Source organism: Xiphophorus hellerii, chromosome 8, assembly GCF_003331165.1.
Source record: "Xiphophorus hellerii strain 12219 chromosome 8, Xiphophorus_hellerii-4.1, whole genome shotgun sequence".
Taxonomy (NCBI): Eukaryota; Metazoa; Chordata; class Actinopteri; order Cyprinodontiformes; family Poeciliidae; genus Xiphophorus; species Xiphophorus hellerii.
In genome coordinates, this window is record NC_045679.1 from 5,318,614 (window position 1) to 5,343,780 (window position 25,167).

General features: G+C 39.8%; 1 protein-coding gene across 1 annotated transcript; it reads right to left on the reverse strand.

Annotated features, from left to right (window-relative positions):
- Positions 1–6,718: 6,718 nt before the first annotated feature.
- LOC116724448 (NLR family CARD domain-containing protein 3-like) lies at positions 6,719–24,936 on the reverse strand. The gene is made up of 10 exons (XM_032570166.1): positions 24,848–24,936; positions 24,594–24,713; positions 22,313–22,391; positions 21,926–22,154; positions 19,991–21,782; positions 18,970–19,143; positions 9,912–10,085; positions 9,554–9,727; positions 7,361–7,407; positions 6,719–7,245 (listed from the first exon to the last, which is right to left on the reverse strand). The coding sequence occupies exons 1-10, from the start codon at positions 24,934–24,936 to the stop codon at positions 6,719–6,721; spliced, it is 3,405 nt and encodes a 1,134-aa protein (XP_032426057.1).
- Between the last annotated feature and the right edge of the window lie 231 nt (positions 24,937–25,167).

Sequence of the window (25,167 nt, forward strand, 5' to 3'; positions counted from 1 at the left end):
ATTTATAAGCTTATCAATCACAAGAGGTGTTGAACTGTCTGTTAGTGAACATTAGTGAACAGCATCATTAGGACCAAGGAACAAAAGCTGCAGATCATTTTAAAGGTAACAAAACAATTCACCATGTTATGAGCAACTCTTGGAGCATGGTTGTGTAGTGAGTATGTTTAATTTTAATTTTTAGGTAAAGTGTACCAATAGCAAACTTAGTCAATGTTATTATAAGTGGGGCTAGCTGTCAGAAGATGTAAGTAAGTCTCGGTGAGAGGAGTATTTAAGAAAAAACACAAATTCACTGATTGAATTTTTGGCTGATATCCAGCATATATTTAAATTTGTGCAACAAACACCAAAAGAAAAAAATACTATATAAAAAACGGAATAGCTATTCAGTTTGATAAATATTTACACATTGAATAAATCAATATAAATCCAAGGGCACACATTAAAACATCAAATCTAAATAAATAATATGAATTATATTAGCTATTTTAATACAGACTGATGGTTCACATTGATCATTTAAAAGTTTTAATAATGAAAAATTAAAAAAAATAGAGGTGTATTATATTTTGTTAGTGAACACACTAAAGTGTGTAAGATAATGGGTGGAGGGAAAGCTGAAAGATACATATGAGCAACCTCACCGTGGCCTGTTTAGTCCCTGTGAGATATTGTTCAGAAGTACGTGTACAAATGAGGAACATTTCCTGACATGTTTCACACTAGCAAGTGTTACAGAAAAAAAATCTATAAGAGTTTAAAATTTAAGTGATGAAGGAAATCACAAACTCATAGTCAGCACTGACTAGTCGTGCTACCATAAAATAAAGCAGTAAAACAGTTAAAACTCTAGGCTTTCTGTAGAGGTATGTGTTCAGTCTTACGGGTGCGCACACACACACACACACGCACCCACACACACACACACACCCACACACACACACACACGCACACCCACCCCCACACACACACACCCACACACGCACACACACACACACCCACACACACACACACACACACACACACACACACACACACGCACACACGCACACACACACACACACACACACAGCGGCAGTGTGTGTTATCTGGTCAAAACAGGACCACATTAGTTGCCTACTCCCTGACACTGAACTCGGAGCCATTTATCTTATGGGGTCTCTGGTTACTGTTGCTGCACTTAGAGCATTGCGACTGTCAGGTTTGGGAAACTATCAGCCACGGTGCAGCACTCTGAGCAGATATATGATGGGGGAATGAAAAGTTGATGTGTGTGTCGCTTTATTTACTGTTTGTGGAGTGATACATAGTCATGAGTGTTATGCTGCGTTGTAGATTCGGTGCGATACACTATAGGATTAAGCTTGAATGATTCAGAGTGCTGTGATACTCAGACTGATACTATGCACTTGTTTTTTTTCAGAGGATTTTCTTTTCTAAGTCCATTCACAAGGCAACAGGAGAAATAAGTGAGAATGTTTACTTGGTTCTGATTAGATCTTGTTTGCTGTTCACACCTTTTGTGTGATTCTAGTTTTTTCTTTCTATAAAGTTGGAGGAATACTGATTTCTGCAACTTTTTCCCCACTACTTCTTTTGTCAGTTTGCCTCAATCATTCAGTCATTCACACACTTTGAAATCTCAACAGAAGTGGTTTTCAGTTTCTAAGGCCTGGCTGAGGTGTCTGTGCTAACCTCATTAATTCAGCTTATTCTGGCCTAATTAATCTTTGTCAAAGTAATTACAGCTATCTGGAGTTACCGACATAGATGCAGCAGTCTCAGATGTTTGTTGTGGTGTAAAAAGCTGATCCAATGCGAATTCAGTTTGCATTTAATTGTGGTGCAGAGGAGATTAATATCTTGAAGTTACAATTTGGTACTTTAAAATATTGATGCACCATATTATCGGCATTGTATCGGTATCTGCTGACATTAGCTGTAAAATTTAATATAACTCACAGATATAAAAGCCATTGTTTTGATGAACCAGTGACAATGAGTGTTTGAGTGTTGTCATCGTCTTAGAGAGAGCAAATGTCAAATAAAGGTGACATTAAACACAATGCAAGTTGAAAGTGTATCATTTTAGCATTAGCATTTGGTAGCTTGCTAAATTGATCAAATTAATGCAGTATTTTATTTCCACAGTAGAGAAAACCATATAGTTTCAGTAAGTAGGTATAGGACCAAAATATCGGCATTGGTATCGGTTATTGGTTATTGGTTATCTGCCAAACGAGTTTTAGTAAATCAACATTTAGGCCAAAAATCCAATATTGTGCATCTCTAGTTTTAAATTAGATTTTGAGATTTATTTTAAATTCAGATTATAATCTCCACCTGGAAAACATGTCTATTTAAAAAATGCTTCAGCCAAGTTAATTAGTCACTGGAGCAGCAGTGAGTTTTCAGAAATGCAGAATAATGGAAATATGAATCTGTAGTCACATTGGGACTAAAGAGGATTTAAAAAGGTTTTGTTTCTAGCTTCCTGTCTGCTGTCTAACACCTATTCTGCTCTCTTTTTGTTCCGCTCACTCACACATTCTCATTCATTTTTCACTGTTTGCTATCTCTCAAGCTGGTGGCTGTACAAACTACTATGACCCAACTAACGGTCTGAAGCCACACCTGAACTGGTAAATTCAAACCGAAAGTAAATGTGACGGATGATGCATAACTGATGACATCACAGCTCACCTGGTTTGTAGCTTTTTCCTTCAGAGCAACAGAACCAGGAAGTAGAAGCTCTGAGGTGAAATCAGAGGCAGGTTGATAAAATCTTCATGAGGAAGGAGAGAAGTTCTGATAAAAATGTGGAAATAAAACTTTAACTAAATATTTACCTTCAAAATAAATATTTATTTTGCAAACTAAAGATTTCTTTTCCAAACTGAACATTTAATTTTCAAATCCAATATTTATTTTCTAAACTACATATTTAATGATCTATTTTCATGTCTAGTTGTTCAGTCAGACGCTCCATCATGTTGTCATGTTCCAGTTTTTCTCCACTCAGCAACAGTTGGTGAACAGGATTTAATCCAGTTTAGTGTAATTGTCTTTCTTGCTACTAGTAGCAGAAGGTGCAACAATATGTAACATTGATCTTTAGTGAGTAAATCCTTGGTGTTTATGTCCAGCAGAAATAGAAGAGGCTCCATGGGGAGATCTGTCCTTAGAATGTCCTCAATCTCCTGTTTCATTTCCTCCCAGAAGGTCTTTATTTGTGGTCAGTCCCAGAAGACGTGTGTGATGACCGACCGTTCCACAAATTCCTCCAACATCTATCTGTGGTTGGAATCCTGGAAATGAAACTTTTTAATGGAGTTTTATTAAATCTGGTTTTTACTTTCCAGTCAAACTCTTTCCAGATTTGGTTTCCAATCCATTTATGGCACAAAAATGCACAGAAGAAAACTCCACTCCGTGTTTTATCAATCTCCAGTTCAGTCCAGTAAATTGATGCTCTCAGTTTTCCCATCAATCCACCAATGGAGACACCAAACTGTGCAGTAAGAGACTGGTGTATTCAGTGTTTCTGTGCTTTGAACCCTCATCCATTTTACTTCTATGTCAACGGTGGAGCAGGAAGTGGAAAATCCCACCTGATTAAATGTATTGACTCTGAAGCAAGCACTGCTCTGGATCATCAGATCCATCAGTAGCCTCTTCTACTGATGGAGAGGAGGCTGACATATCAAATCAAACTGTCATGTTGACTTCATTTACAGGAACAGCAGCTTTTTCTATCAATGGCTGTTTGTTACATTCACTGCTCAAACTACCCAGGAGTCTAAAACCTCCCATTCAAGGACTTGATACTCAACTAGATGAAGTCAGATTTGAGCTTTTAAATGCTGAAATTATTGCTACTGATGATATTTCAGTGCTTTCAAAACCTCTTTCTGCTGATGTGGATGCAAGACTGAAAGAAAAGGAAATCACTGAGATTTTGGAGGAACGTCTGTTTCAGGGTCGTTGACGTATCAGGATTTCCATCAGGGGAAATTAAACATTTAAAAATATGTTTATCCATTGCAATTATTGGAACATTTGAAATGTTGTGCACACAGAAATTATAATTAAAAATTAAAATGAGACGTTTTCAGAGGTTTTTTATCAATATGATTCAGCTGTGGTCTTTTAAAAAATGTCATGTGGTGCGACTGTGATTTATCTTAAAATAAAGTATTTTCTATGATTTATTAAACATTTTTTATAAGTTTAATTTTACTGAAGGTGTTTAAAAACAAAGTTTTTAATTTTCTTTGTATTTTTCTGACAATTATGACAGTTTTTCCCCAAAAATGAACCAGTTCCATTTATAATTGTCTTATATTTTTCTTCACCATTTCATCAAACTGTGTTAAAAATAAATAAACTCCAGTCACTTGAGGAAACTGTATTAGTGATTAATATTTCTGCTCCAGAAATTAGATATTCCATTTTTAGTTCAATACATTTACTTTTTAATTGGTCACCAAATGATTTATAGAATAAATGTCGGCCAGTAAACGGGTCAAGATCCTTTAAAAAATAAAAATAGTATTACATCCAGTAACAGTACATTACAAAAAACACCAATTAAACACACCAATTTAATTCACATCAAAATTAATGCAGTAATCAACTTTGTAACAAACATTTCAAACAGATCCTCATAAAATCAGAAAGTTCAGTAGATTGATTTTATTTTCTGAACTTTTTAAAGTTTTATTTTAAAAACTTAATAAAAGCAGAAATGTTCAATCTCCCAAATGTAAGAACAATAATGACAATAGAATAATTCAGTTGAATTGAATAATTTTAAGCAGAACCAAGTATGATAAATAATGTAATCATTCACAAGTTCCCCAAATGTGAGCTTCTTTCAAAACGGAAAAGATTTCAATGAACTTCTAAACCATCATATTACTCCTGGGTAGAGACGCTCCCATCAGGGTTTTTCCTGCCGGTTCTGATCACCATGAGGTCCGATCACTGCCGATCACAGATACCGATCACATGGATTGGCTGTTAATGTTTGGCTTTAGGTAGAAATGCTACTATGTGATCTGGCAAAATGGAGCCATAAAATCACCTCATTGAGACAAAAACATGTCCAATACTTGCAGGCTCATGGCTAATTGTTCTGGTTCTGATGGCTTGTTTCTGACCCAGTAGAGTAATTCAGCAGAACACAGGGAGGAGGCAGAGGAACTCCATTTGTTCTCTCAGATTTTCTCATGTTAGGACATAGAGAAAGTTACATTAAAACTTTTTTAAAGTTTCCTCCTCAGTACCGCGTAGCGATGGTCCAACAAAGAATTATTGTGATGATTAATCAGGTTAAAAATTGGCTCATTCTGAAGATTTTTAACCATTTACACCTTTTTTATACAGTTTTATACATTAAAAGATCCAAAAACAGATAATTAAATCACTTGTTAGAATATATTTACAAAGTTTTTTCCATCTATTTTTAAACTTTCTAACTTCTTTTCTGCAGTTCCAGGGTGAGTCTTTCTTCATGACTCTTTAAGGAATGAGAATCTCAGCTCAATGTTTTTATCCAACCTTGTTATTAATCAGTGAAATAAGTTGGAGGAGAGACGTTTGGTTCCTGTTGCAGCTCAGTGTTAATCTGGTTAATCTGAGAGATGAGCTCCAGTCTAACACTGCAGTGAGGATTAAAACCGGCCAGACAAGGTGAGGGACGGAGGAGAGGTCACCATCAGGAGGTTTGAACCTCTGCAACAAACTGCATTTTAATCACAACCAGCTGCTGATTTTACTGGGTTTTGCTTTTTCCAGTTAAATCCTTTATTTTCCGGTTTGGGTTGAATCAGGTGTGGCCCACGTTGGCGCTGTGGCGGGTCATATCCATGTTGGTTTATTCACTAAAAACAGGTTTACTTTTTGTTATCAGATTTAAATGTAAAATATAGCAGAGATGCAGCGATCAGACCTTTTCTGTCCAACACTGATCTCCAGTTTTCATTCTGCTCTGATCTTCCAGTTCCTGGGATTTTTCCTCCAAAGAGAAAAATGTTCTGCAGGTTCTGAGTTTCAGGTAGAAGTTCTGAATGAAACAGAAAATATGAAGATTTTCCCACTTTAGGGTTCAAAGCATTGACCTCTGACCTTCATGGGATGGGAATGTTTTACTTTAAATCAGGACTTTCTGAAAGGCAGAGTTGATGAAAAAATGTTTTTAATGCAAATATTTAAATTTGAGCAGGAAAAGAACAGAATGAGCAGCAAATGAACCAAATGCAGAAGAAAAATGTTTTAATTTAAAACGCATGAAGAAAAACTGCAGCAAATTTACAAAAGGAAGATTTAATATTCAAATCTGACATGTTGAGAAAAATAGGAGCCGATAGAAACAGAAAATGATCAGTGATTGAGAAAAACTGATCAACATTTCAATGAAATCTGATGAATGAAAGGAAAAAATAAGAGAAACAACATCTTGATATTCAGTGTGAAGCTTTGACTGGAAACAGACAGAAAAACATGAGGATCCTGGAATAATCCTGGAATAATCCTTGAATAATCCTGGAATAATCCCAACTTCCATATTTAATGGACTGGAAGAAGAAAAAGTTTCCAAGGACTCAATCAGAATTGTTTCACCAAGAAATAGATTGTAGAGACTGAACTATCTGTTCAACAGTGAGAGAGTTTCTCTGACAGGAGGAAAATCTTTAGACTCTTTAGACTCAACTCAGCACAGAAACACTGAGGAACCAGAACTGAACCAGAACCCAAATCCAGGAATCAGAGGTTCAGTGAATGTGGTGTTGAAGGTGTGGAGGAGGATCAGTGAGTCAGAGGAAACTCTGTAGAAGGACAGAATGCCAGCAGGACAGTCCACATACACTGCTACTATGTTAGAGACAGAGGAGGAGGAGAGACGAGTTTTTATCTTATTGTGACAGACAGAGTAACCAACATAATCAGAGCATCTCAGACTCCAGGAATGATCATTATATCCAAACAAACAGTCTCCACTGTTTCCTTTCCTCCTGATTCTTCTGTAACTCACTGATATATAAACTATTCCTCTCCACTTGACCTCCCAGTAACAGCGACCAGTCAGACCAGTTCTACACAGCAGCTGATACCAGTAATCAAATCTGTCTGGATGATCAGGGTATGACAGAAGCTCCTCCCATGTCACCTTCCTGTTGTCTTCAGACAGTTTGAGTTCTCTGTTCACTGTGTTTGTGTCGATGGTGAGTTGACAGGAATCTGATGGAGAGAACAAACACAATCCAGCTGCAGTTATTGATCATTTATTGACACTTTGATGATGGTTGAATGTGAGCTGCTTTGTTGTCATAAATCAGATGAAAAACACACTTACACTTCCTCAGACCTGGTGTCAAGAATGGGACTCCAGCAGGCTCCACCCTGAAAGGAGGAGGGGTGTCAGACCATCAGTCTCTTTCAGCAGCAAACATGGACATTACATGTCTCTCAGACACACATTGTCCTCCACTGAGACAGGAACAGTCCAACATTTGGATTGCAAACTGCAGTGGATGTAGGAAGGACAGTTGGTGCTGCTGCAGCACAACTCATTTCTCCAAACACAGGAAAAGCTCCAACAGAGAGGAGAAAGGAAATCCCTCAGTAACAACCTGAAGAAACTCACTGAAGCCTAAAAGGACATCAGGAAACTAAGGAAACATTTCTGGAAGCTCAACCTGATTTAATAATCAGCATTAAAATACAATCAATCTAAACTCTGACACAACACCTGGATACCTGTTCCATCCACACTCCCACACACAGATGAAGGAATGAAACACTAAACAGCCCTGCTGCTGAAAACCTGCTGTGGCCTCACTGTAATATCCAGAAATACAAACATTAAAAAGGAGAAGCTGCATCACATTCAACAAAGAGTTCAACAAGAATCAAAGATTTGAGATGGAGATTATTCACATTAATTCAGTAACCAGGATGTGGAGGAGTTTAACGTTACTGGGACATTCATGGCAGGAGACGCTGCGCTCCATGCGCCCCGACCGCAGTAATCAATGTTACTGCCAGTTCAGCTGCTTACAACTATTTAATTGTTTTATTTATTGCAGTTGTTTTAAACTAGAAGCTTGGTAAGATTACATTAAACTTCTCTAACCTAAATCAGTTTAACACCCAAAACTCAGACAGCGTTTAGCAGCTTAACTTTCCTCGATATGTTTTTCAGATTTGATGGTGAATTTTTGAAAGCTAGCAGTTCATGATATCAGGGAGGCAAAGGCGGCACCAGAATCATTGATTACTTTCAAACTAACCAACAAATCAAAAAGCGCAAAGCGACTTGGATGTAACTTGTAACGCAACGCTTTATAGAAATGTAGTGAAGTAGAAAGTACAGATACTGTAAAATGTAGTGGAGTAAAAGTTCCCACCATTAAATCTACTTACGTACAGAAACATGAAAAATGTCCTTAAGTTCAGTAACAAAGTTCTTGTCCCAACAACCAGGATCAGGTGAAGGACCTCTGCAGTCCCATGATGCTTCCTCTCCCTCTTCTAAACCATCTGATGGGCTGATATCATCCCTCTACTTTATCAATAAAATGTTTTTCTTTCTCTTATTACGATTCCATTATTTATCCTAAATGTGACGTCAGAGCTGTGGATCTGGAATCTGATTGGTCGGATGGATATTTCCCTGGTTTTCCAACATGAAGGGTCTCTGCCTTTTTCCAAGACGTTGGGAATTTTTCCCAAACTTTATTGAACAATCCCAAAAGCTTTCCCAACTACTGAAAACCTAAACACATTAGTCTTTTCTTGGATCTGTCTAAAAGGTCTTATTATTGTTTTTAAATTTCTACCACAGTCAACAGAGCACAATTCTACTTTTTCACCATCATTCACTGCAATTCTTCATTTCCTCTGGAAAACAAGGGATTTCCATTCTCTCCTGATTCCTTTCATTCTTTGGATCATTTTCCAGATGTCGCCCCCTGGTGGAGATCAAACTACTAAATGGATGAAACTGTTAAAATTCTGACTTTCTTTCTTTTTCTCATGAATAGTTTTCTTCACTTTTTATGTAATTTATATTTTTTTAAATCCTGAAAGTTGTGAGTTTTGTTTAAAATCTAAAGTTCTTTATTTTTCTCTCCCATAACTTTTAAACATCCATCTGACCAACATGGAGTTACTTTTCTTCTCATCTTTGCTTCTTGGGGCTGATTGGTCTGGAGCTCCATCAAATATTGTTTTAAAGTCCTTTCTGCCATCAGTAGATCATCATGGAAATCTAACTGAACTTCATTTATTAATTTAGTCAGAGTCCCTATTAAACTATTAAACCCATCCCACTCTTTAATTTTCCTTGTGAGCCGTTCTTAGTCTGGAGAATATTCCAGAAAACTGGGTAATGATCTCTGCCTCCAGATGAGGCGTCTAAATATTTAATTATCAAATTAAACATTCAGCTTCAAACTAAATGTTTCCCAGCAGACTGACTAAAGACATTTCTCCCTCTTCCTCCTCTATCAGACCTTCTCTGCTCCTGCAGCAGGTTCCTCCATACCTGAGAGCTTCCAGTCTCCAGTGTGGATCCTTCAGTCCAGCTGACAGCAGCTTCACTCCTGAGTCTCCTGGATGATTGTAGCTCAGGTCCAACTCTTTCAGATGGGAGGGGTTGGAGGTCAGAGCTGAGGCCAGAGAAGCACAGCCTTCCTCTGAGACCAAACAGCCTGATAAGCTGCAGACACACAATTCATCACATGATGAGAACATTGAGGTAGAACCCAAGGTCTGAACTGATGGATGGATGGATGGATTTGTAACATGTGGAATAAATAAGAAAGCCAAGCAACTGCTGGGATCTGTAATAATGTTTCTCTTTGCACCTAAGATGCAGCAATTTGTCAAGTGCCCAGAGTTACCTGAGAGTTTCCAGGTTGCAGTTTGGACTCTTCAGTCCAGCAGAGAGAAGCTTCACTCCTGAATCCTGCAGGTTGTTGTTACTCAGGTCCAGTTCTCTGAGACTGGAGGACTGGGAGCTGAGAACTGAGGACAGAGCTTCACAGCTTCTCTCTGAGAGGTTACAGCCACTCAGTCTGAGGAGACAGAGAGAAAAATCTGTTATTAAACATTTCTTCAAAATGTCTTTTTTCCAGTCAACAATGTTCCTCTTTACTGATTTAAGGGACTGTTTTATATATAATTATGTTGCCTTTAGTTGTGAACTGGTTCAGTCTATAGATGGGCCTCCAGCCATGAAGGACTGAACTAAAGGCAACAAGGAGGCTGGCAAGAGAAATATTAAATTCCTCTATGAACTAAATTAATCCCATGTCAGTTTTAACAGAAAGAGTCCAATGAAGCCTGAGAATCTAATTGCTCAATAAAAGGTTTGTATTTAAAAAATCCTTTTTTATTTGAGAAAAAAATTACAACAAAACTCATGTGGGAAAAAATAGAAACAAACAGAAACAAATTTGTTCCTAAAACAATCCAAAAACAATCACTAGCCAAACATTAAATACAGGGAAATTTAACCCAGTATTTAAATTAATGAGTTCTGAAAACACCCCACCAACCTGACACTAAATGTTACTAAACACATGGAAAACACACTTTCAGAAGTCACCACAATTAAAACTGCATTCATAAATATCACAACATTGAACGGCCCTCCAAATATGTTTTAAACATTTTGTTGAAAGATTTTTCCCGCCAGGAGCAAAGGTGGAAAAGCATACAGCATCAATTTCAACAAATGCAGCTTCAAGTGCATGCTGTACTTGAAAGACCTGATGTATCAGAAGCACATGATCAACCCACAACAGCTGAAGCACATGCAGAAGAATCAGATGGTGGTGATGTCCAGGTAGCTCATGGTTCCAGGTCCATAATTGAACCAAGATTTCTTCCCTTATCCACGGATGACGACATTGAGCATTTTCTGATGACGTTCGAGAGGATGGCCCAGGTGTGTCGTTGGTCTAGAGATGAGTGGGCGGTCCGTCTTGTTCCTCTGCTGACAGGCAAGGCCCGCACAGCCTATGTTCTAATGGATATGGCTGACTCTGAGAACTATGACAACGTGAAAGAGGCAATTCTGGCAAAATATGAAATCACTGCTGACACTTATCGACGCCGCTTCAGATGCCTGAAGATTGAACCAGGTGAGACGCCACGTGAACTTTATGTGCGATTGAAAGACTTGTTTTCAAGATGGATTAAACCTGATAAATTTACTGTGCAAGAAATATCTGAGCAGATAATTCTGGAGCAGTTTTTAAGAATGGTTAATCCAGAGTTGGAGATCTGGATACGTGAGCGTGACCCGAAGACGGCAAAAGAAGCAGCTACTCTTGCGGAGGTCTTCACATCAGCCAGGAAGGGGAGCAAGAGCACCTATTTTGGCCGAGAGAGTCACTATGCCCTATCAAGTAAGTCCACTGGGGGTGAACAGGGCTCTGGTCAAAGTCAGACTAGAAATGTTTCTAGTTCAAAGCAGTTCCCTTCCCAAAGACCTCCCAATGTTAAAAAGTCATTTCTCAAGTCTTCAGTCCAAGATATTAGATGTTACAACTGTAATGGCTTTGGCCATACACAACACTTCTGCCCCACCCTTAAATCAAAGCCATCACTTTTATGTTCAGTTCCAAGACCAGCTATTGAGGCTGTAGAAAAGAACGTGTGCACTGTTTCTGTTCTAGTTAATGGGCAGAAAGAAGAAGCTTTGCTTGATTCTGGGTGCTTCCAGTCTCTAGTGCGTGCTAGCTTACTCTCAGAAGAAAAGCTAAGTGGGGTGGGGGTTAAAATAAGCTGTGTACATGGAGATGAACATGTCTACCCTAGTGCTGAGGTGTATTTGACAGTGGGAGGTCAAACATACCTGGTACAAGTAGCTGTAGTTCCCTCTTTGCCATACTCAGTTATACTTGGTAATGATATTCCCACTCTCTTTGACCTTATTCACCAGTCAGACTATGAACCCCAAGTGTTTACCAACAGAGATACAGGGGATTTATGTCCTACATCTGATATACCAGTAGAACCATTGAAACCTTGCAATGTAGTCACAAGAGCTCAAAGTTCAAAGACGGTGTTGAAAGAGCTGCCCTTTTTTGGGGAGTCTCTGGAAACAAGGCTAGGAAAAACTAAAAAGTCAAAAGCTCAGAAAAGAAGGGAGAAATTCAAAGGCTCAGGTGATGAAGGGATAGAACAGTTGTCTAAGCCAAATAACTTGTTTGAGTTTGACATCCCCGCAGATTTAGGTGCACTACAGAGAGATGATCCTACTTTAAAACCTTGGTTTGAAAAAGTAACTGGATTGGGAGGAACTAATCAGCGCCGGTTAGACTTCCTGGAAGATGCGGTGTACATGATCAAAGGAGGTATTTTATATCAGAAGAAGGGACAGTGTGAAACATTAGCCCTTCCACAACAGTTCAGGCACAAAGTTATGGAGCTGGGCCACTCAATTCCATGGGCAGGTCATATGGCTTTTTATAAAACGCTGAGTAGAATCAGTAGCCGGTTTGTTTGGCCAGGAATGTATACCCAGATTTCTAAATTTTGTAGTTCCTGTGAAAAATGTCAGTTGACTTCAGGCAGAGGAGTAGCACGAGCCCGGCTACAACCGCTGCCAATTATTGAAACACCTTTTGAAAGGCTCGGCATGGATATTGTGGGCCCATTAGAAAGGAGCTCGACAGGTTACCGTTATATATTGGTGATATGTGACTATGCTACACGGTACCCTGAAGCTTTTCCTCTCAGATCCATTAAAGCCCGACATGTTGCTAATTGTCTCCTGCAGTTTTTCTCTAGAGTAGGAATACCAAGAGAAATTCTCACAGATTGTGGGACAAACTTTTTGTCCAAACTATTGCAGCAGGTTTATAAATTATTAGGAATTAAGGGACTTAAGACCACCCCTTACCACCCCCAAACGGACGGGCTAGTGGAAAGATATAATCAGACTCTCAAAAATATGCTGCGCAAGTTTGTCTCTGACACAGGTGCTGACTGGGACCAATGGCTGCCGTACCTGTTATTTGCTTACCGGGAGGTACCACAAGTGTCCACAGGTTTCTCACCCTTCGAACTATTGTATGGGCGTCAAGTGAGAGGTCCGCTGGATCTACTGAAGGACTGTTGGGAAGACGCTAAGCCAGAGGGGGAAAACATTGCAGCATATGTCATCAACATGAGAGAGCGATTGCAGGAAATGGCATCTTTTGCACAGGACAACATGAAAGCAGCTCAACAACATCAAAAGACATGGTACGATCAGAAGGCCAGAGACAGAGTCTTCTTGCCAGGACAGAAGGTTCTGTTACTGCTTCCTACCAGCGACAACAAGCTGCTGACAAAATGGCATGGACCATATGAGATCACCAAACAAGTGAGTAAAGTGGTTTATGAACTGTACATGCCGGAAAGAGCTAAAAAGCATCAGACCTTTCATGTCAACTTGTTGAAAGAGTTCCACAGCCGACAGGAGCCTGTGCACCAGGAGTTATTTGTGAGAGCAGTTAAGGATGAGGAGGTGACTGAAAATTTTTTTCCAACTAGCATGTCAGACTGTGCTTTGGTTGACATTTCTCATCTGTCCCCTACTAAGCAGGACAAAATCAAACCTCTCTTGGACCCTCAGCTCTTTCAAGAAGTTCCAGGATTTACATCACTGGTTCAACACAAGATTCGGCTGAAAGAAGATGCACCGAGTCGTCAAAAGAGCTATCGCATACCAGAGCGGTTGGTTCCAGTACTGGAAAAAGAAATAAAGCTGATGCGGGATTTGGGTATAATTGAAGAGTCTAGTAGTGAGTGGTGCAGCCCGATTGTGTTGGTACCGAAGAAAGATGGCTCCCTGAGATTTTGCATAGATTTTAGATATTTAAATGCTGTGTCCAACTTTGACCCGTACCCGATGCCCAGGGTGGACGACCTACTGGAGCAAGTTGGTTCAGCAAGCTACATCACAACGCTGGATCTGTGCAAAGGATACTGGCAAGTGGCGTTGGCACCAGAGGCAAGAGAGCTGACCGCCTTTAAAACTCCTTTTGGTATGTACCAATTTAGAGTCATGCCATTTGGGCTACAGGGTGCGCCAGCAACATTCCAACGTTTAATGGATCATGTACTGAGAGATGTTTCAGCATTTTCTGCAGCATATTTAGACGATGTTGTGGTGTATAGCCAGTCCTGGGAGGAGCATCTGATTCACCTGCAGGAGGTCCTACACCGCATCAGGCTGGCTGGACTGACTGTTAACCCAAAGAAGTGTAATGTAGCCCAGAGAGAAGTGGAGTACTTAGGTTTTGTCATTGGATTTGGGAAAATAAAGCCTCAAGTGGGGAAGATGGACGCAATCCATTCCTTCCCGGTTCCAACTACAAAGAAGAAGGTGAGAGGATTTCTTGGTTTGGTGGGCTGGTACCGAAAATTCATACCTTCTTTTGCCGAACGAGCAGCTGTACTGAACCATCTAACAAAGGGTGCAGCCCCCAACAAAGTGTGCTGGACAGAAGATTGTGATCGAGCCTTCAAAGATCTCAAGCAAGCGGTATGTACTCATCCTGTTTTGCACACACCAGACTTCACTAAGCCATTCATCTTACAAACAGATGCTTCGGGAGTAGGACTTGGAGCTGTCCTTCAACAAGAGGTGGACGGTGAAAGAAGACCTGTGGTGTTTCTGAGTCGAAAGCTGCTTGACAGGGAGACAAGATATTCAACAGTGGAAAAGGAGTGCTTGGCCATGAAGTGGGCTATTGAGGCCCTGAGGTATTATCTTTTGGGACGTCACTTTATTCTAGAGACGGACCATCGTGCCCTCCAGTGGTTGAGACGAATGAGGGATGCCAACGCCCGTATCGCTGGATGGTACTTGTCACTGCAGCCATTTGACTTCACAGTCCAGTACAAGCCAGGGAAGTCTAATGTGGTTGCTGACTGTTTATCCAGAGTGTCAGAGGACTGAGGTACTGTGCTCTTAAGAGAGGAGGGAGGAAATGTAATGAAGAGATCTTCATTACTGGGACTATTTTACTGAAATCACTGTATTGCATTTTTAAAGTATTTTTGCACTTTATTAACAAGCACTTTATTTAGCACTGCACTTTAAGCATAGATTTGCACATCAGTAACAATTTGCACACAAGAAGTTTTAATTGTATTTATTGAGTATTTTTAGACATTAGCATGTAGCCTTTTGTTCTGGGCTCTGCACAGCTGCTCCTCATTGACGAGTGAGGTGGTTGCCTGTGGAGGGAGGATAATTGTTACTCAGAGCAATGAGCTACTGGTGGGTAAAACTGAGCAAATGTGTTGTGCATAATCTGTTGGGCGTGGAGTGCTAATGTAGAGTGACTCACCTGTCTTTTCTGTGTCCTCTCCAGGGTGTTTGGACAAATACTGCCCCGGGGGTCCAGACACCATATATAGTCTCCGGGAGAGGCCATTGAAAAGTGTGGGGGGGGGGAATTGTTTATGGGTTTTGTGGTGGTTCATTGGTGTAATGATAAAACATAAAATATTTATAAAAAGTAAATAGAAATGTTTATATTTAGTAAAAGGTATTTTAATTAAATAAGTGGATATTGATGAATTGAGATTCCCCTGTGAATTAAAGGTGGTTTGATCCGTAACAGCTGGGACTATTTAAGACTGCAGTTTTCACCTGTGAAGGGTTGGTTGATGTTGTGTGAAGAATAAAACCACTGCTGTTTTCCACCTGACTCTGCCTCAACGCTTCATCGTCACTGTAAAATCCTACCGCGAACGGCTACCTTGTTACACTGACTAAAGACATTTCTCCCTCTTCCTCCTCTATCAGACCTTCTCTGCTCCTGCAGCAGGTTCCTCCATACCTGAGAGTTTCCAGCTCTGTAGGTAAAAATCAACAACAGTCACATGAACAATGGATTAGGAAGTCTAACAACTGCTGGGAGGAAGGATCTGCAATAACGTTCCTTGTGTACCAGGATGCAGCAATCTGTCAAGAATCCAGAGCTACACTATCAATGTTAGCCTGAACCCAACCTTTCTAAATATCTCTCTTCTTGGTTCATTAAGGCTGCAGTAAAGGAAAATCAGCCATGTTTGTGTCGAGACTTAGCATGGTTACCCATCTCACAGTAAGACATCGATTATTATTTTACTCTACTATTGAAAAAACATTTGCATCATAACAGATAGAATATAATGGACAGAAATCTGGTTTCACCAGGATTGAGAACATTTCACCTGAGAGTTTCCAGGTTGCAGTTTGGACTCTTCAGTCCAGCAGAGAGAAGCTCCACTAATGAATCCTGCAGGTTGTTGTTACTCAGGTCCAGTTCTCTGAGACTGGAGGACTGGGAGCTGAAAACTGAGGACAGAGCTTCACAGCTTCTCTCTGAGAGGTTACAGTCACTCAGTCTGAGGAGACAGAGAGAAAAATCTGTTATTCACCAAATCACAAATATTTATTTATTTATTTCCTGTCAAGAATTTTCTTCTTGGAAAGATTGAAAGGACTTTTTACTTCACATATTTTTATGTTGACCTTTATTGTGAACTGGATCATTTTGTAGATGGTTCTCCTGTCTTGAAGGATTGAACAACAGACAACAAGGAGGCTGGTAAGAGAAATATTAAAATCCACCATGAACTAAATGAATCCAGTGTCAGTTTTAACAGAAAGAGTCCAGTGGAAATCTAGGCTGAATATCAGCATCAGAGCTGGTTTGAGGGAAAACACCAGCTTCAAGCAAAGCAGAGAGAATCTCAGATTTCATCTTTCCCTTTTTAACTGCTTGGATACAGAGATGGAAAACTGAGCAGCAACTGACAGAAGCTGTTCCTTTGAGCAACAAGCTAACTATTGAGCTTCAAACTAAATGTTTCCCAGCAGACTGACTAAAGACATTTCTCCCTCTTCCTCCTCTATCAGACCTTCTCTGCTCCTGCAGCAGGTTCCTCCATACCTGAGAGCTTCCAGTCTCCAGTGTGGATCCTTCAGTCCAGCCGACAGCAGCTTCACTCCTGAGTCTCCTGGATGATTGTAGCTCAGGTCCAACTCTTTCAGATGGGAGGGGTTGGAGGTCAGAGCTGAGGCCAGAGAAGCACAGCCTTCCTCTGAGACCAAACAGCCTGATAAGCTGCAGACACACAATTCATCACATGATGAGAACATTGAGGTAGAACCCAAGGTCTGAACTGATCATTTTCACAAGAGGAAAAAAAGTCAAAAAATTAAATTGTCACTAAAATGAAATAGTAATAAAACTCTAATTCCGTGAAATTAGTAATAAAAATCAACATTTGTCACTTATAGAATGGATCAGAATAGAAACATCCTTCATTTTTCCACAGCAGGAAGTTCAGGTTTACCAGCAACAAGTTTAAGGTAAATGGAAAAAGAAAACATTGAAGAAAAGGTAAAAATAAAAAATAATAGGAGGCTGTAGAGTAAGGACACATTTACAATAAAGGAATAATAATGCTGTACATTTAATAAAAACATCATAATCAGTTTGAAAAAATGTGCAGCTGAGTAGAGCAATTTATAATCATATGTAAGAGTTTTTTGGGAGCAGTTCTGGTTAGAAAGTCTAAAAACTCCTGGGAGGAAGGATCTGCAATAATGCTCTTTTTTCTTACAAAGCTGGATTGCAAGAGTCTTTGTTGCTCTGAGCGTTTCACTGGCCTGGTGGAGCAGATTTATTTCTATAGATAGGTTTATAGTTGATGCATTTAAAACCAGGAGAGTGGACCAATCACACAGCTGGTGCCTCTACATGTTGCCTCGTGCTGCCGCTGCTTGATCTCTGAAGCGTGGATCACCTGCACCTCTTTTCACTCAAACTGGACACAGGCTGACCTGTATGGACATGGGCGTAAATCCCAGGTGGTTCGGGGGGTCCGGACCCCCGCAATCTTGGAATTGTCCCCCCAAATAAATCATGAAAGAAACCTTTGTATTTAAACAATATCAATATAAAAATGCAATAGAAACAAAGTAAATCTGCCATTCATCTAAGAAAAGAACAAGAATAAATTTTAAATTTTAAGGAACCCCCCCACCATTCTTAGAACAATGGTTCAGTCCAAAGTGTAGGAGGAGCAACAGCAGCTGAACGGCACAGGCTCAGTTAGAGCCGCTGAAGTGAGGAGCTAGTTGTTAGCTGTGGCTCTGCAGCACAAACAAAAACCCTCCAGTAAGTAAATACTTAAAGCAAAAGACATGCAGCACATTTTATTTACTTTCACTGCTCAAGAGGAAGAAACACACTAACAAAAATCAGACCGAAGTTTGTTCATTTCATTACTTCAGCTGAATCATGATAAACTGCATTATTATGCCTTAAATCAAAAGTAGCAAAACTGGCTACATTGCTTTCATAGACTTAGCTCCTTTTTACTGTCGTATGTTGCTAATATTTCAATTATGTTTAGCTCTTTAACTCTTACTTTAATAGGAAGAGTTTGAAACTGGAGGGGCTGAGTGTTACCACTAGCCGACAGCTCCGTATGTGAGCCGAGAGCAGAGGGGCTATTGAAGCTGATAGTAATACAAAATAAAGTATGTCTTTATTTCTTATCATCTTCAATGTAGAGCCTTTAAAACCACAAAATAAATTCTGAAAATTTTTCTAATAAACTCTGGTGCTCACCGTTAAGTTTAAGTTATGATACTTCCAACAATTCAATTTCTACATATTTATAGGTTCTCAGTTGTCCAGGACATGAAAAAACCCACTTGTTGCACATCCTATCACAGTTCCACTCTGGGATTCACTGAGTTACTGAGAGCAACACATTCTTTCACAAATGTTTGTAAAAACAGTCTACATGCCTAAGTGCTTACTTTCATACACCTTTGGCCATGGAAGTTATTGGAGCACCTGATTACAATCATTTGGTTGGGTGGTCAAATACGTTTGGTAATCTCTGCTAGCATCTAGTGGATAGAAATAACTAGCATCGAGAAAATTTTACCTGAGAGTTTCCAGGATGCAGTTTGGACTCTTCAGTCCAGCAGAGAGAAGCTTCACTCCTGAATCCTGCAGGTTGTTGTTACTCAGGTCCAGTTCTCTGAGACTGGAGGACTGGGAGCTGAGAACTGAGGACAGAGCTTCACAGCTTCTCTCTGAGAGGTTACAGTCACTCAGTCTGAGGAGACAGAGAGAAAAATCTGTTATTAAACAAATCATAAAAAAATATTTTACTTTCCAGTCATTCATGTTCTTTTTTTGAAAGATTGAAGGAACTATCTTATTTTGCACATATTTATGTTGCCTTTTGTTGTGAATTGGTTCGGTCAATAGTTGGGTCGCCATCTTTAAAGGACTGATCTAAAAAGAACAAGGAGGCTGGCAGCAAAACTTTTGAATTCCACAATAAAACTAAATTCATCCAGTCTCAGTTTTAGCAGAAAGATTTTTGCTTCTTTAATAATTCATAATGATGATGGTGTTGTTATGGTGATAATGTTGCATATTAATAGACATTTTTCCTGATGTATCCCTGTGGACGACATTTGGGAGACAATGCCAGTCCTGTGTCAGTCCTGTGTTTTCTGTGTATTTAATTAGAGTTTTATGTTCTCCTGTCTTCCCCTTGATTGTTTCCCAGGTGTGTCTCGTTTCTGTGATTACCCTCCCGTGTATTTAATGTCACCTGTGTCCCAGCGTCTCTGTCGGGTCCTCGTCTCATTTGGCGTCTCTGTCCTCAGTCAGTTGTGTCAGTCCACTCGTTTGCTCTGTTGCTACCTGTGTTGAGCCCCTGTTTCCGGCTCAGCAGTGCTGCAGGGGTTTTGGACTTTTGGATTTTGGTTTGCCATTCTCACCATTAAAATCATCATCTTCATTTCTACCTAGGTCTCAAGCGTCTGCCTCACCACCTCACACCATCGTTTCAGGACATCAATAAATAAAATACAACATGAATCAATATTTAGCACAACATTAAAAGTTTTCAATTGTTCAGCAATAAATACAGTAACAATCTGTGACCTTACAGAGCTTTGTTGGAGGCTTTAACCACTGGCAACAGCCTCAGAAGAGCCTCCTCTGAAGCAGAGTATTTCTTCAGGTCAAACACATCCAGATCTTTTCCTGATGACACTAAGATGAAACCCAGAGCTGACCACTGAGCAGGAGACAGTTTATCTGTGGAGAGACTTCCTGAACTCAGAGACTGTTGGATCTCCTCCACTAGAGAACGATCATTCAGTTCATTCAGACAGTGGAACAGATTGATGCTTTTCTCTGCAGACACATTTTCATTGATTTTCTCCTTGATGTACTGAACTGTTTCCTGATTGGTCTGTGAGCTACTTCCTGTCTTTGTCAGCAGACCTTTTAGGAGTCTCTGATTGGTCTGCAGTAAAAGTCCCAGGAGGAAGCGGAGGAACAAGTCCAGGTGTCCATTTGGACTCTGTAAGGCCTGGTCAACAGCTCTCTGATGGAGATTATTTATATTTGATTTGTAATAAAATTTAGAAAAAAATGATGGTGGATTTTCTTCCAACAGGTTGACCCCAGAGTTGATGAAGGTCAAATGAACATGAAGAGAAGCCAGAAACTCCTGAACACTCAGATGGATGAAGCAGAACACTTTGTCCTGGTACAGCCCTCTCTCCTCTTTAAAGATCTGTGTGAACACTCCTGAGTACACTGAGGCTGCTCTGATATTGATGCCACACTCTGTCAGGTCTGATTCATAGAAGATCAGGTTTCCTTTCTGCAGCTGATCAAAGGCCAGTTTTCCCAGAGACTCAATCATCTTCCTGCTCTCTGGACTCCAGTTTGGATCTGTTTCAGCTCCTCCATCATACTTGACCTTCTTCACTTTGGTCTGAACCACCAGGAAGTGGATGTACATCTCAGTCAGGGTTCTGGGCAGCTCTCCTCCCTCTCTGGTCTCCAACACATCCTGCAGAACTGTAGCAGTGATCCAGCAGAAGACTGGGATGTGGCACATGATGTGGAGGCTTCGTGATGTCTTCATGTGGGAGATGATCCTGCTGACCTGCTGCTTATCTCTGAATCTCTTCCTGAAGTACTCCTCCTTCTGTGGGTCATTGAACCCTCTGACCTCTGTCACCATGCCAACACACTGAGGAGGGATCTGATTGGTTGCTGCAGGTCGTGTGGTTATCCAGAGGAGAGCAGAGGGAAGCAGTTTCCCCCTGATGAGGTTTGTCAGCAGAACCACCACTGAGGTGGACTCTGTAGCATCAGTCAGGATCTCCTTGTTGTGGAAGTCCAGAGGAAGTCGACTCTCATCCAGACCATCAAAGATGAACAAAACCTGGAAGTGTTCAAAGCTGCAGATTTCTTTGGTTTCACTAAAGAAGTGATGAACAAGTTCCACCAAGCTGAACTTTTTCTCCTTCAGCACATTCAGTTCTCTGAAGGTGAATGGAAATATGAACTGGATGTTCTGGTGGGCTTTGTCTTCAGCCCAGTCCAGAGTGAACTTTTGTGTTAGGACTGTTTTCCCAATGCCAGCCACTCCCTTTGTCATCACTGTTCTGATTGGTTGATCTCTTCTAGGTTGGACTTTAAAGATGTCTTCTTGTCTGATTGTTGTTTCTGGTCTGTGTGTTTTCCTGGATGCTGTTTCAATCTGTCTGACCTCATGTTCATCATTGACTTCTCCAGTCCCTCCCTCTGTGATGTAGAGCTCTGTGTAGATCTGGTTCAGAAGGGTTGGACTTCCTGCTTTAGCAATCCCCTCAAACACAGACTGGAACTTCTTCTTCAGACCAGATTTAAGTTGATGTTGACAAACTGCAGCAAGACGTTCTAAAATAAGACAAAAAGTAAAATCAAGAACTAAATAAAATTTTATTCTCAAGATGTTTTGCATAAATGTGATTCCATCTCTTCAAATTTCAGTAAATGTGTGATTTATCCATCAGGTTAAATCTTTGTAGAAATCCTCTTACTGCTCTCCAGACGGTCAGCCAGCTCCTCCTGCTTCATCTTCCTCAGGAAGTTCAGTGTGATCTTCATCACTGCCTCTCTGCTGCTCCTCCTCTGCTCTTCATCCTCACCTTCCAACACCTCATCATCATCTCTCTGACTCTCTGAGCATTCTGGGTCATTTGGACTCAGAATCTTATGGATCTTCTTCAGCTCGTTCTTCAGAAAAGTGACAATGTTGTCCTCCAGCGTCTGGAATAGAATAATAAATGAAGGAAACATCAGACTGAAATCATGGAGCCAAACACCAGATGGATGTTTGACAGACTGACAGTCCTCTGGTCTACAAAGTGCAGCATGGAGATGACTGTGAACAGAACCCATGGAAATGTTGTTGTTCATGTACAGACCATAAATATGGAGTCCAGTTGTGTTTGATGTTGCTGGGCAGACGGACAACTGGGAACCTCTGAGCTCTGCTGGTCCACTCTGTGGAGGAACCAGGAACAATTAGGAAGTCAGTAAATATTCATCCAGCAATATTCAGAAATGAAATCACCAAGAGTTTGACATTAAATGTTCTTGAAGCAGAAAAACAGAGCATCATATGAACAAAATGGAGTGAAGTTAAAAAGAGGAAGATGAACTACAAGGATGAAGAGCAGTAATACCAAAATCACCTAGAAGACATTTTAAAAGGTTGATGCTGAACTTGGACTTCAAACTGTCCAAACTGTCATTAGATCTGATGCTGGTGGAGACAGTTTCCCAGAGCTTGGGGACAGTGGAAGTGAAGGCTCTGTCCACACAGGTCTTCAGGACAGTGTGGGACATCCATCAGGTTCTGATGACTAGATCTGAGGTGATGTGGACATGGAGGAGGTTTGAGATATGTGGGTGTGTGTCCATGTGGGGTCCTCTTTGTCTTTCAGCATTAATCTGTGTTTAATCGGACTTAGAGACTAATCCAAATATAAATAGAATTTATATTCTATTTCTTCATAATAGAAATGAAATTGGTAGTTTCTGTGTCTTGATTGAAAAGTGAGTTCATTATGGGTCATTTTTGTCCCCGTTATTCATCAGCAGTAATTGGGTGATTCTCTGAATTCAGTACATTTTGGCGTCTCAGATTACTTAAAAATATACCACAATAAATTGTGTTTTTGATCATTGCATCTATTGAAGGACTCTTTAAACCTCCAGGAAAATATGTCTCCCCACCTTATTCATGAAATCCCAAGCAGTATTACGAATTTCTTTGTTACTTAGGTTGCTTTAAATTCAACCCCATAACGGGACAATTTCATTCCTCTGTCCCTTGATTAAAATAACTAATTGTATGTATATCTTATATGATTTTGAATCATAATAATTAGACTGATAAGTAGAATATGGCAACGTGATGAAAAAGCTCTTTTCATAAATCATAAAAATATACTTTAAAATAAACATTAAATCAGGCTTTTTAATGTTTTTGAATAATTCTTTAAACTTTGCATATAGTCCAACAAATATTAGTCTAATATTTGCTGTTATTATAAAAAAATCATAACAATGTATCAAGTAACGGTTGAACCCATTGTAACAGTTGACCAGACTGTAACGGGGTTGAAGATTTTTTGCTAAAAGTTGCCATAAGTCCACATTAGCTGGGTTATGGAGCAACATATGATATGATGAAAACAAGAATAAATATATGTTTCAAAGACCATTCTTTACTTTTTCCCAAACAACAATAATTATCATTTACATGCCTAAAGGTGTTGAAAGGTTGAGCTTGACAATGACGATGTTTGGATAAAAATAATAAAATATCGGTAAGAAACTATATTAACACTTAAATATCTTTACAGTGTGAGCAGGAAAAAACTTAAGTGATGTCACTTCCAGGGTGCTGAGGAAATTGGACTGAGCCATTATTTATAAAAAGGAGGGATTGGTCTGCTGTTACAGGGTTAAACAAAACTGGAGGGACATGATTAAAAAGTGCTATTTCATAAATAATTCATATATTTTTCTCATATTTCTTTTATTTAGATTAAAGTATACCTAAAAATGTTCAAAATGGTACAAATAAGTTGCAGTTACTGGTGTCATTTGTTTTATATTCAGTGAAAAATTAACATTGGTCAGTGGGGACATGCTCATTTGGCTGACCTCTACGCTTCAACAACCCATTAAATCTTTCAAAACATAATTTTTAAAATATATTTGTATGTTATATTACCAAGACACATGGATATTTACAATACTTGATTTTTGTCAAACAATGTGGGTTGCATTATATGAAAATATTTGACATAAACCTGAGAGACACAAAATGCACCAAATTCAGAGAATGACCCAGTTGCTTATTTATGGTGTCAGTTAGAGACCATCTGGTTCTGAAAGATATCCACAGGAGATATTTTTTATCTTAACTGTGGAAATGGTTAATAATCCACTATGTTGGATGATGTTTGAACCACAGAGATGAAACGTTAATCATAAAATTAATTCATAAAAGCCTTTTTCTTTCAGCATTACTCTGTCTGGAAAATAAATTACATTTAGATTTAGAGAACAATCCAAATATCAATCTAGAAATTAAATTCACTTCTGACTTTTGTGTTTGTGTGTTAAATTAATATTGGATGGTCATAATAACAGATATAAACTGAACAGTTACAGCAGTTAGAAACAGCTCACCTCTCTGATGGTGGAGATCCAGGAGATTTAAAGTCAATGGGCTCAACCTTTGACCAGTCGCTCTTAAAGGACACACAGCTGGGTTCTGGTTCTGGTTCTGGTTTGAGTCTCTGATGGATCCTGACAGAAACATGATGATTAAAACTTAATCAGCAAAGAGGAGCAGCAGCAGTTTCATCACCACGTCTGTTCTGGCCTGATATAGTGAACGCTGTGTGAAAAGGGCTGTGGACAGTTAGAGATGGTGACCTCACCTCTGACCTTTGCTCTGGCTCTCATCTTCCCCACACAGAGTGGTTTTAGAGGGAGGGACTCCCTCCTCTCTGTCCTCACACTGATCCATGCTGCTGAATTCACATCAGCTCACACACACTTTCTACCTTCACCTGCAGAGGAAACACACATCATTCATCTGCACATCAACTCTGATCATCCTTTACATCATTAGAGCTGGAAAAAGATCAGCTGCTCCTCCTCTGATTGGCTCTTCTTCTCTGCTTCATATCAGTGTCAGGTGAATGCAGTCAGACAGCAGAGAGGCAGAGGAAGCTGCCATCAGCTGCTGCACTTCTAC